Here is a 12,565-nt window from a genome sequence, read left to right as displayed (position 1 = left end):
GCTCTGAATATCTCCCCTTTTCCTTAATATCTGTTTCCTTATAGACTCTGCTTGTCTCAGCCTCTCCCACCCCCGTCTCTACCTTTAGGGAACAAGCAGCTCCTGTGTTTGCCATAAAATGTAGATGTGTGCTCTGTGAGAGTGGACAAATGGCTGCCTTTGTTCCTGTCTCTGGATGTCTCTCCCTCATTTCACCATCCCTACCTTCCTTGCCTCTTGCCTGTCTCCACCACTGAGCTCCCTGTGCCTTGAGGCTGGGGTTTCCCTCCACCTCGAGCTTCCAGAGCTTCCATCATCAGCAGGCGGCTCACGGCCCCAGGTAATCATGCCTGCGGGAGCCCTGATTAACTTCTCTTCTTGCCTGTAGATTAATCTCGCTCTCTGAGCATCAGTCCTGTTCCGGCACACCCCGCTCTGGGCTGGGAGAGGGCACAGGGAGTCTGCTTTTCCTGGGCACATGGGGGGCTGTGTTCTGAGAGAGGTGAGCTCAGGCTCCCAATCTGCTTCCCGCTGGCCCCCCCCTCCCGCCTCAGCTCGCCCCATCCTTGACTTCTCAGAATCAGGCCGAGGAGGAGATCGTGTCTGGCGAGAGGGGGCTGGTTACCAGAGCCTGGCCGCCCCCGCTCTCCGCCTCATCTCCTGCTCCCAGGGCCCAAATTGTCGTCACTTTCCTAGTGAAGTGTCTGGTCATTTTCAGAAGCAATTTCAGGAGAATATGCAGCTGCTGCTCCCCATCCTGCTCTCCTTCCCCAGGGCTGAAGGCACTGTCTGCTCTCTGGACTGGGGAGAGGTGGGGGGGAAGGGCTGCAGTCCCTGCCACCGTCCTGTCCTCCCTCCAGCTCTCATGTGGACTGATGCTAGTCTGAGGAAGGGTGCGGGCTCATCTCCTTTATTCTCCCATCCCTCCCTCCCCTGCTTCCCATCTCTGCCTCTCTTCTGGGGTCAAGGAGTGTGGGTTTTCATCCCCTGAAGCCTCTAGGGGGGCTCTGTTGTCCCACCTGTGCGATAGGGCTTGAACTGGCTCCACCGTGCCGGGAGAAGCTGCCGTTCTGCTGTCTTCCTGCTCGGCCAGTCCAGCATTCTTGAAGTCTGGGTGGTTTCTCTGAGAGCTCGAGCGGGGGGGCCTGGAGGCCCCTAGGCCCCGTGAGGAGCCATCCGAGTGCCTCAGCTCACAGCAGCTCTGGCGCCTTGTTCCTGGCTCAGCCCATCCCCTCCAGTTCCTTGTTGAGGGCCATCCGCCAGCTGTCGCCCGGCTGCAGGACTTGGCAGGACACAGAGCTGCCATCCTCCTGTTCTTTTCTGGTATCTCTGCCAAGGGTCTGGGCCCTCCCTTGCCACCCTGCAGCACCCCTCCGGGAGGCTGGGGGAGTTGCCGTGTTGCGCCCGAGCCCTGCACGTGGCGGACACATGTCGGTCATCGTGCATCACAATGCACGCTCGTCGGTCCCCTCTTCTACCAAACACCATGTCGGCTCCACAGAACACATACTGTCCTGGCCTCATCTCCAAACCACCCCAGCAACAAAGAGGGGGAGCTCCAGTGGGAGGATCTGCTAGGGACCCTGCTCCTCTAGGCTGGTGATGGCTGTCCAAGACGTGGCTCCAGTGAAAAGTGTGTAAGGGAAAACCACCTAGGGGCTCGGGAGCTGCAACACTCACTCCACAGGGCATTTGCACACGGCATGTGGGGGCAACATGAAGCCTTGCCTGCCCCAGCCCTTCAAAGCCTCCCTCCTTCCTCACCTTTCTGGCTTCATTTAGCATCAGCTCTTTCAAGTCTCTGCTCATCCCAGAGATCAAGAGGAGATCAGTTCTCCTGTTCTCCCTGCCATGCCCTCGCTTCCCCCGTCCTCGGCTCCTGCCATCCTCTGTGAGAGGCTGCATCATCAAAGGACATTATTCATTGTGGACCTTTGCTGAAGCCCTGTTTCCCTGCTGCTGGGGTGCAGAGGCAGGGATGGAGGGGTGGGCAGATGGAGAGAGGCTGCCTCAGAGATGGGACCCAGGAGCCTTCAGTTCTCAGCCCTCGGTCTAACACGCCTCCTACTGCTCTCCACCCCATCTCCCACCACCCTGGGTCCCTCCAGCCTGCCTAGCCTGGACTCCCTTCTCCAGAACTGGTATGGGGAGGAGAAAAGGTAGGGGATGGCTGCAATTAGAATCAGCACCTGAGCTTCTCCAAGGCATGAACCCGCCATGACACTTACATGTAAACAGGCTCCAGCTTCTACCCCTCATCCCACTAAAGGCTCCTAAGCCTGGGTCCCGGCCCATGGTTGGCCCATAAAGCACTGTAATTACCTGGATAATGGGAAGCTTTAAGTGAGGCCCCACTAGCCTCTCACATTATAAAGGGGCCTTAAGACCCAGCTGCTGCCCTCACCAGGGGTGAGCGTGGGGCCATGTGCTGGCAGAGTGACTTCTGTCAGTGTGGCCCGAGTCCCAGGGTGGGTGGCTATTGGGGGTGTGGAGTAGAGAGGAGAGCATCTCAGCACTAGCAGCACTGAGAAACTCTGTGCGGGATCCACACTGTGGGCTGCAGTCAAGAAGGAAGCTCAGGCTTCCTTTTCTGTTTTCTGAGTAAATTTTTATTGAGCACTTATTATATCCCAAACACTACAGAGCTAAGGATCCAGTAGTAAAGAGAACAGACAAAAGTTCTTGCCAATGGAACGCGGACATTCTGGTGGGGTAGACAGGCTGTAAGTGAAGCATTTAGGATATGGGATGTAATTAGTGATGAAGAGAAGAAACAGAAGGGGGATATGGAGTGTGAAAGGGCGGTTGTTTGAAGTAGGGTGACTGGGGAAGACGTTGGTGAGCGGAACATCTTTGGAGTACATACACAACGGCTGTAGTTCTCCTCACTGCCCCAGAAGGAGAAGAGAGCAAGGTCCCAAATCTCCAGGTCTTTCAGAGAGGGGGAGCACCACTTCCTCTGGGAGAATTAATGGCTCCCTTACTGGTCAAAGTTCGTACCAGTGCAGTAAAACAAAGGGGAGGTTTGGAGTGAAAAACACACAAACAAAACCTGAATTTATGGCTCTTCTCTGGTAGCTGTATGTCCTGGAGCACGGGACTGACTTTTTTTTTTAAAGATTTTTTAATTTTTATTTTTAAGTAATCTCTACACCCAAAGTGGGGATTGAACTCAAGACCCCAAGATCAAGAGTCATCTGTTCTCCCTATTGAGCCAGCCAGGTGCCCCAGGACTAAACTTTTTGAGCCTCAGTTTCCTCCCCTGAAAAATAGGAAATGCTAAGAGTGACAATGGCTCTGAAGCTGCTTTCACTTTGCTGTCTCCCCACCCCACCCCCGCCTGGTTCCCTTGAGCAGCATCTTCTCTTTCCAGTCCTCCTTCCATCCCAGCCCAGCTCTGACTCTGACTCTCCCCTGGGGCTCCACCTCAGGTATGAAATGAACAGCATGAGGGGCACCTGGGTGGCTCAGTGGGTTGAAGCCTCTGCCTTCGGCTCAGGTCACGATCCCAGGGTCCTGGGATCGAGCCCCGCATCAGGCTCTCTGCTCAGTGGGGAGCCTGCTTCCTCCTCTCTCTCTCTGCCTGCCTCTCTGCCTACTTGTGATCTCTGCCTGTCAAATAAATAAATAAAATCTTAAAAAAAAAAAAAAAAAAGAAATGAACAGCATGAGCTCCTTCAACAGAGTGGGAAAGGAAGGAGAGGCTTGAAATGTCCAGGGAGAAGATGCCTGGCTGCAGGGAGGCCGATCAGAGAGGGGGAAACATGTAACTGTGAGAAAATAGAAGCAGTTAAGAGATCAATGCTGAGCTGGGCTGGGCCGGACTGGGCCGGGCCGGGCCAGGGAGAGGAATGGGGGGGTGGTGGTGGTGACAGCTCCGCCACCGTGTTCTTTTCCTCCTTCCTGAGATTCTAGCAAGAGGAATAGAAGTTAGAACTCTGGAAGAATGCAGCAAAATCAGGCTGATTATGGGCTGGGGAGGGAGTGGTGTAGGGAGAGGCATTTGCCCTGGTGAAGAGGGAGGCAGACACTGGAAGTTTCTGCATTATACAGCAGGGGAGAAGCGCTGACCCATCACTTGGTCCTCGGCTTGGTCAGCTGCAGCTGGAAGGAGGACAGGGGGAGAAATGAGAAGGGGAAGGGATGCCAGACTCACCTCCCAGTGCTCAGGGGCCTGTGTCTGGTTGTCCCGGGAGTGTGGGAGGGCCAGAGAAGCGCCTGCCTGAAATGCTTCTGGTCTGGCAGTTGAGCCTGAAGGTTTAAAGGGCAAGGAGCTGGTGGGTGAACAATGAGGAGAAGGAGACTCCAGGACCACACCTACTGAGCTATACCCAGCATGGACATTTTGGTACAAAACATACACGACATCATTCCTTAGTGCGCCCAGCTCCGGAGCTGTTGGAAAGTGAGCACACTGCAGGGCCTGTGTGCGCGCGCGCGCGCGTGTGTATGTGTGTGTGTGTGTTCTGTGTGTGTGTGTGTGTGTGTATGTGTGTGTGCGTGCGCGCGCGCCTGCAGCCTATAGCCTCCTTTTTCTCCACCAGCCTCCCCCCTCCCCACCAGCCACCCTGGGATTGGTGATTCGCAGTCCCTCCCCCGGCTCCCCCAGACCCTCCCAGCCTTTATCTGTGAGCTGGGCAGGAGTTCCTGCCACATCCTCAGATCCCCTCCACTCCCAGCTTCTCTCTTCACGGAGGCAGCAATACCACCAGCCTGTGTGTGTGTGTGTGTGTGTGTGTGTGTGTGTGTGTGTGGTAGGGGAGTGGGCAGTGCTCCTGGCCAGCTCCCTGATCCTCTTAGACCACCTGCCCCAAGCTCAAAGCTGTTCCACAGGTAGGCACGAGTGGGAGAATGTTGGAGGGACTGGAGCTGGCACCAAAGGACAGAGGCCAGGGTTAGGAGGCAATAGAGGTGGCAGCTTATGATCTCGGCACTGGGTCTAGGGAAGGGAAGCAGAAAGCGCTGATATGGGTTGAGAACCAGTAATGTTTGGAGACTGTGGGTTCAGACTGATTCTTCTAATACTAGAAAGTTTTGCCGAAGTCTTGGGTTATCTGGTGCTAGAAACTAGAATCCAGGATCCCTCCTTAAGCTGACTAAGAAGGCAGACCTGTGCATGTGCTACGAATCTATCATCTTCCTTGGGGGACTATTGCCACACAGCTCATTGCCAGGTGCTCGTGTGGGGAGATGTGTGATGGGGGAGCAGGGACACCGAGCCCAAGGGCTGGCCATCCTGCTCAGAGATACTCTCCTTGGACCAGGGCTTAGATGGGAGAATGGAGGCTGGGGAAGCAAGACAGATTGTCTCAGAATGTCTCCTGCCCCTGCACACATGCTGTATCCTCCCTCTGCTCCCCCATTCCTGTCCTGTCTCTCTGTCCTCTTAGGCACCATGCGGAGGGCCCTACTGTTTGCAGCCATTCTGGCCATCAGCCTGGCTTACAGTCTGGGGGCTGTCTGTGAGGACTCACAGGAGCAGGTGGTGCCTGCTGGGGGGCACAACAAGGTAAGACACCCCTTCTAGCTGTGCCCGCCCCGGCGGAGCTCGGACCGACATCATGAGAGCCCACACTCTGCCTGTTCCACAGCTGTTGAGAGGAAAGTGGGACGGGTGAGATTGTGAGCTCCCTGGGTGACGCACCAGAGGGTGGGTTTCCCTGCCTCTCCGGGAGTGTCATGTTCTCACTGTCTCTAGCTATGTGGTCTAGGCGGCGGGGGGGTGGGGGGGGTCTCAGTCCCTCTGTGTGTCTTTGATAACCCTGTACCTAAAAAGTGCCCTACTAGTATGTTGTGCGGTTGGTTGATTGACTGGCAACCTGGGAGTTGGATCCCAGGGCGGGGGGTCAGCTAGGGTGGTCTCGCTCAGTTTCTGTCCTTTGCAGGGGTCAGATACTGTCCACTCCCTAGATGGGAGTACACGCAGTCAGAAATTCTCTCCCAAATGGTCATTTTTAAGCCATTTTACCTATCAGCTATGTACAGCATTTTGTTTCCAAAATTCAAATAAATTCTATTGTCCCCTGCTCATCCACCCCCAGTTGATGTCAGGTGTTCCCAAGACCCCCAACGCCTTCTTTCCTTTCTCTTGCCCCCACTCTAGCCTCTGCTTGGGATAGGGGGCAAAATCCCTACAACACAGACTTGGGCCTGATTTCCAAAGTTTCTCTGAAAAAGAGAACAGGAGTTGACAGTGAAGGGGTACAGGCAGAGAGCAGGGAGGAAGTCTTTTCAAGGTTTTGAAATGACAGCAATTACATTGATACCCATGCTTTTAAGATGACTATAGATGGAACTTATTACAAATTCAGTGTGTGAAGTCTAACTGCTTCTCCAGCTCAGATCTGTTTAGCATCTCATTACAGGAGGTGGGCAGAATATTTGAACAATCTGGGGAAAGCGGCTGCCTAGGAAGCCATGTGCTGGGCAGAGAGAGAAATCAGTCTTCAACTGTACATGTCCCAGGGCACAATAGGCTGGTGGTGGCTGCTGCACCAGATCCAAAAGATCAGAACCAATTCAAAAATACAAAAAACAGGCACGCCTGGGTGGCTCAGTTGATTAAGTGTCTGCCTTTGTCTCAGGTCATGATCCCAGGGTCCTGGATCGAGTCCCTCATCGGGCTCCTTACACAGTGGGGAGCCTGCTTCTCCCTCTTCCAGTGTACTCACTCTCTGGCAAATAAGTAAATAAAATCTTTTTAAAAATATGGGTGCCCCGCTGGCTCAGTCGGTAGGACACATTACTCTTGATCTCAGGATTGTAAGTTCAAGCCCCACATTGGGTATAGAGATTACTCAAAAATAAAGTCTTTTAAAAAACACATAAGGAGTGCCAAATATGGGCTGGCCCTTATGTTTGGAGCCCAAAGTTCCAGCTGGAGATAGAATATCTGGATATATTTTTCTAAGACAAGCTTGCTTCAAGGTCTTTTCCTCTTGGTTAATGAAAGGGAGAGATTGCCATTTCACCTTCCCTCCGACGGTCTGAGAGGATGAGGGAAGTTGGGGTGAGGTAGGGTAGGATCTGTGTGTGCCTAGGCAAGTGGGTTGGTATGCGCAGGGGTACATTCCATATAAATGTGCTGCTTGCGTGCTCAGCAACCCAAGGACATCTGGGCTCGAGAGAGAGAGAGGCACCGCTGAGACTCAAGGTAGAATCTCCAGACATGATCACGGTCACTGTTTCTCTGCAGCTGTAATTAACTGGCTATGTGGTGTGTGCCCACTAACCATCTAGCTGTGCCCAGGTTGCTAAAAAAAATCACCAAGGAAATGAGGAGCCCCTGCCTGGCAGCAGATCCAGAATAGGGTTCATTTGTGGAGGAGAAGAAGAGTCATTCCGAACACATAGACTTCCAGAAATTCCAAATTCTGTGTAGAAAGCGATGGAAGCGGGGGCGCCTGAGTGGCTCAGTGGGTTAAAGCTTCTGCCTTTGTCTCGGGTCATGATCCCAGGGTCCTGGGATCAAGCCCCACATCGGGCTCTCTGCTCAGCAGGAAGCCTGCTTCCCCCTCTCTCTGCCTGCCTCTCTGCCTACTTGTGATCTCTCTCTCTGTCAAATAAATAAAATCTTAAAAAAAGAAAGAAAGAAAGAGACGGAGGGACAGTCAGAGGCTGAAAACTATGGAAAAGAAAAGAGAGTGAGAGGTGGTGAGAAGCTTAGCCAGAGAAGCATGCACCACGAACACAGTGCAGGGTGGGGGGATTTGGGGATCGCAGCTGGGTGCTGGCTCTGTCTGATAGAGCTTTCTTGGGATTCATGGCTCACTCACACAGTGGGGCAACGATATCCTGGAGCAAACTGGTTCCCCATGTGCCAAGGAGAACAGAACACAAAATCTTTATGTTCTAATGGCCCTTCTCACTGAGATGTGGTGGTAGTTGGGAGAGAGGCCCAAGAGACAATCCCTTTTGAGCTTGGGAGATAGAGTGTGACCAACTGTCCCAGTGTTCCCAGACCACCAGCTTAAGCACTAAAGTTCCCGCATCCCAGGAAAGCTCTCAGTCCCATGCAAACCGGGACAGCTGGTCTGCCTCTGAGGATGCCCAAAGCGCTCCCTTCTCCAGGCCTTCTCAAACCTTGCTGGGCACACCTGTCACCTGGGGCTCTGGTTACAATGCAGGTTGTCGAAGTAGGTCCGGGATAGGACCAAGATTGAGATAATGTATTTCTTTTTTTTTTTAATATATATTTTTTAAAGATTCCATTTATTTGAGAGTGAGATAGAGCATGAGCAGCGGTAGGGGTAGAGGGCAAGGAAGGAGCATACTCCCTGGAGCCTGATGCGGGACTCGATCCCAGGATGCTGGGATCACGGCCTGAGCTGAAATTAGACACTCCACTGACTGAGCCACCCAGGCGCCCTGAGATACTGTATTTCTAATAAGCCTACAGTAGTGATGATCCTGGTCTGTGGACCACACTTTCAGAGCCCACTTCTCTTCCAGTGTAAGCCAGAAGAAATTCTGAAAGTTACAGGATGTCAGGTTCAGCTGTGATGGTCTCAGGAAGAAGCTGTCCTTTGTGGGGAGGGGCAAGTGGATTAAGTGCAAACCTCCTGCCTCAGCCCTCTTTGTTTCTGTCTCTTAGAAGGACTCGGACCTCTACCACTTGCCTTCATCCTTGCTCCGGAAACTCTATGACAGCCGCTCTGTCTCTCTGGATGGATTGCTCAAAATGCTTAGCAAGGCTAGCGTGGGTAGGAAGCAGCCCTGGGGAGACGGGGTTGGGGGGCAGGATTCTGATGATTAAAGAGGCTTGGGAGGAAACTTCGGGTGGGACGGAGACTGAAGATAGCTTGGTGAGTAATTGAGGGTTGTGCTCTGAACCCCCTCTGTCACTTTCCAGATTCCATTCCCCACCAACTCACTGTTCTTGCTTTCACAGATCCTAAAGAATCGTCACTTCCCCAGAAACGTGAGTAGTGCCTTCTCCCTCCCTGTCTCTGCTGACCGCTTGCTACAGCTCCATGGGCACGGGTCCCAGTGTCTACTCTGGCTGGCCCCATCTCAGCTGGCCCAAACAATATGGTGGCTGGAACAGCTCGACCAGCCTTTCCTGGACATGAGAGGTCACTGGGAACCAGAGGGAACAGGTGTGAGAAGAGTGATGGACGCTCCCTCCATCAGCTGGTCATTAGGCACCAAGAGAATCTCATGGTGGCTATGAAGACTCTACACCAGGCATCTGTGGGGGCAGAGAATTCTTGAAATGTGGAGGAGGGAGAGGTGGGCAGAGAGGGTGAGCTTAGGGGATACCCTGATAATGAGGGAGTCATGCTGTGGCATGATAAAGAACCAAAGATCAGAAACCCAATTGCAAAAGTCTTGATACACGTCTGGGGGAACGCATCCTCATTCCCCACCTACCCCATGATCACTGTTGGCAATGTTGGCCCTTTCTCTATAGGTGACATGCATGACTTCTTCGTGGGACTTATGGGCAAGAGGAACATCCAGCCAGGTAGGTGTGGGTGGAGGTACAGTGGGAGGGCTTAAGGCACTAATAAAGATATGGCAAAAGTCAAGGGCCTCATATTTCTCACCTGAGGGAAAGACAGGATTTCTCTTAGCTATAGTGAGGGTTCCTTGGCCCTTCTACCCAATCAGGTTGGATACACAGTCCAGATCTCCCTGGGAACACAGTGGGGAGACCTTTATAAGCTAGTCCTGCTGTAGCCGGGAAGGAGTTGGAGGGGGGCCTGTCCTTCCTCCCCATCTCCCAAACACAGTGTGCCTCTTCTTTCCAACTCTATCTTCCAACACTACCCTTAGTGGCTAGCACTTTGCTTTTGGGTCAGGGTGAAGGTCACATTCAGAAAAATCCCTCCTAATTACACTATTTACTTTAACCCAGACACTTCTATTGATGTAAACCAAGAGAACGTTCCCAGCTTTGGCACCCTCAAGTATCCCCCCAGTGTGGAATGAGGTAAGGATTGTTGGTCAGGAGAGGGAACTCTGTGTGTATGTTGGAACTCTGTGTGAGGTTGGGGGGTGGTTGCCAGAGAGGCATTTACTCTGACACCACAGGCATTAATACTCATAATTTTGCCCTAAAATGCACTGTCAGTGCCCAGTGCACTGTCTGTCAAACATACCGTCACTCAGGGGGCATGCTTGTCTGAAGAACATGTGCACACACACGCACACATGTACATACACACCTGCCCCACTTGCCCTCTCTTGCCCCAGTATCATGGACCCTGGCTGGCGCTCGAGCAGGCATGAGTCGTGGGACATGGGGAGCGAGAGGTTTTCCTTGTGGCTTCTCCGATGGTCAACTTCGTTTGTTCGGGTTCCGTTCTCTCATTATCTGTATACACGACGGAGAGACCGTCATCTGATAATTGCAGGCACCACAGCCAACTCCCGGGTGAAGTGTTCTGCCTCCTAGGTAGGCACAAGCCATTCAGATCTTGACGAGGTCTGCTGTGTAATTCTTCACAAGGGTGATTTAGGAAGAAATGCAACAAACTCTGAAATTTTAGGGGGAGTAACTAGAAACTGTATCTGAGTTGCTCTGTGTGGTGTAATGGCTAAGAGCATAGCCTGCGTTTGACTCCTGATCTGTAGCTCACTGGCTGTGTCCCCTTGGCGAAGTTACATAACTGTTCCGTGCCTCAGTTTCCTCATCTGAAAAATGGGGGTGATAATATTATTTCACAGGGTTGTGGTTTTGAGGATTGGGCATAGGTAAAGTGTTCGGAATAGTGCCTGGCACAGCGTACACAGTGTTGTGTGTTATGATGATTGTGGTCTGGAAGGTATGGGTCATGTCCCAATGTCCCTCCTGGCTGACTCTGGTCTGTCTGTTCTAGAGCTGTCTGGGCTGGACCCTGGGCTTGAGTGGGCTGACAGATCTCTCACTTGCTATGCGAGCATGAGAGTCCCCAGGGGAGTGTCTAGTCAAAACATGGAAATTTCCGTCTCAACCCCATCTTCCCCCACATAGCAATAGCAGCCTGAGGGATGGCTTTCTTTGCACTACCTTCTGAAGAAAGAAGGTGTGGGGGGAGAAATAGAGAGGGATTGGAAAGCCCATGTTCCCACAGAGAGACTCCTGCCCCTCTCCCTGTGTCTCTGTTACCCACGGTCATTGCTCTCAAGGGAGACCAAAGGAGCAAGAGCTCTCGATGGAAGATGAAGCTTCCCGTGCAGGGCTCCTTGGGCCCGGAGACTAGGTCTAGCCCCCCATTCAGTGCTGGGTGAGAGGGCACAAAGAGCCGTAATGACCGTAACTCGCTGATTACATGGTCCTTACCGTATCATTTTGCTCTCATTAGATGGTTATTTCAGTCCTGCCGACCGCCAGATAATTATACGGGCAGCTCTATCTGGATGACATACTTTCCCCCAGTGCTATGCATCGGCCATAAAGATAATTACAGTGCAATTTTGCCATAGTATTTTATACAAATGGTGGAAACAAGTGCATTGTGGAAATCTACTTTTAATGTTCGCCCGGTGAATCCAGGCTCTTTCAGAAGGGCCAGTCGCATAATTGCAGCCTTCGTAATCTCACCACTGATGGAGCATTCAACCTGTTAGGAGCCAGGAAGAACAGCACATAAAGTCCCTGGGGGCTGGCATTTAAAGGAGATTAGATGAGATGGATCAACACAGTTCATTGGGTCATCTTATTTCATTCATGTGAATCTGTTGACAAAGGACGTTATCCCTGGGCCTGAGCTTCCTCTGGGAGGTTTCTGGGAAGAGGAGGAGGGCATGGGTGAACCTGGGGGAGCATTAGCATCGGGACACAATGAATGGGGCTTTGTGTGGGCCTGAATCATGGGGATTCGAGGACGATAGATAGGGACCCTGTCACTACACCGTCCTGCAGGTGTTTGCAAGTAGCATGGTAAACATGCGACCAGAAAGAGCATGCTCCTGTGGCTAGGATTTGGTCCTCTAGTTTAAAGGCTACACAGAGAGCTGAGGGCTAAGACTTCTATTCTCTTTCTTCCTCCCTTACATACTCCACCCCCCCCCCCCCCCCCCCCCCCGCCAACCCACACATCCCTACTTCCCCAGCTGGTGGCCGGTGTGAGTTTTATGAGACAGAAGATGTGATTTCATATTTTCTGGTCCCCAGCACTCCACTTCTGGACCCCGGGGCTGCAACATGAAGACACCTGTCACCCCCTCCCAACCCCCAGCTGCACGATTTCCCTTTCTTTCCTCCAGCCTTGTAACATCCCCGCACTTGGACTCCTTCCCCATCCCTCTACTCCACAGTGATGTAGAAACCACAGACTGAGCACCCTCAGTCCCCGTGGGCATTGACTATAGATTCCCCTGAGGTTTCTGAAGCGTCCTCCATCAAAAATATGATGTCTCTCTCTACTCCCCAACAATAAAGGATTTTCACATATGACCCAGAGTGTTGTATTTGTTTCACTGCTTGGCAGGGGAGGGGAGTGGTTCTCTTCCTTGACTCTTCCAGCTACATCATGCACACCTACACGATATGCGTACATACATGTATCATAAATCAATGGAAGCATCTTTATTTTGTACATACATTGATTTTCCCAAAAGTGCCTTAGTCAGTGCTTCAAATAATTAGTATTGGAAGATT

General features: G+C 52.3%; 1 protein-coding gene across 2 annotated transcripts; it reads left to right on the top strand.

Annotated features, from left to right (window-relative positions):
- The first annotated feature begins 4,588 nt into the window (after window positions 1–4,588).
- Window positions 4,589–12,348, top strand: TAC3 (tachykinin precursor 3). Of its 2 annotated transcripts, none has more exons than XM_032345683.1 (7): window positions 4,589–4,812; window positions 5,370–5,488; window positions 8,576–8,681; window positions 8,870–8,899; window positions 9,392–9,445; window positions 9,839–9,913; window positions 12,080–12,348. In XM_032345683.1, the coding sequence occupies exons 2-6, from the start codon at window positions 5,375–5,377 to the stop codon at window positions 9,910–9,912; spliced, it is 378 nt and encodes a 125-aa protein (XP_032201574.1). In that variant the 5' UTR covers window positions 4,589–4,812; window positions 5,370–5,374; the 3' UTR covers window position 9,913; window positions 12,080–12,348. The 2 variants fall into 2 exon arrangements, with proteins under 2 accessions (XP_032201574.1, XP_032201573.1); XM_032345682.1 differs by having other exon boundaries at window positions 4,593–4,812; window positions 8,573–8,681.
- The last annotated feature ends 217 nt before the right edge of the window (window positions 12,349–12,565 follow it).

This window comes from Mustela erminea, chromosome 6, assembly GCF_009829155.1.
Source record: "Mustela erminea isolate mMusErm1 chromosome 6, mMusErm1.Pri, whole genome shotgun sequence".
Taxonomy (NCBI): Eukaryota; Metazoa; Chordata; class Mammalia; order Carnivora; family Mustelidae; genus Mustela; species Mustela erminea.
Note: the sequence above shows the minus strand (reverse complement) of the source record. Positions and strands in the feature narration are given on the sequence as shown.

Excerpts from the sequence above, each read along its gene's own strand:
- TAC3 (XM_032345682.1), top strand. The coding sequence starts at position 5,375 with ATGCGGAGGGCCCTACTGTTTGCAGCCATTCTGGCCATCAGCCTGGCT. Across the intron at positions 8,682-8,869 it reads GCTTAGCAAGGCTAGCGTGG|ATCCTAAAGAATCGTCACTT; the intron begins GTAGGAAGCAGC and ends TTGCTTTCACAG. Across the intron at positions 8,900-9,391 it reads ATCGTCACTTCCCCAGAAAC|GTGACATGCATGACTTCTTC; the intron begins GTGAGTAGTGCC and ends CTTTCTCTATAG.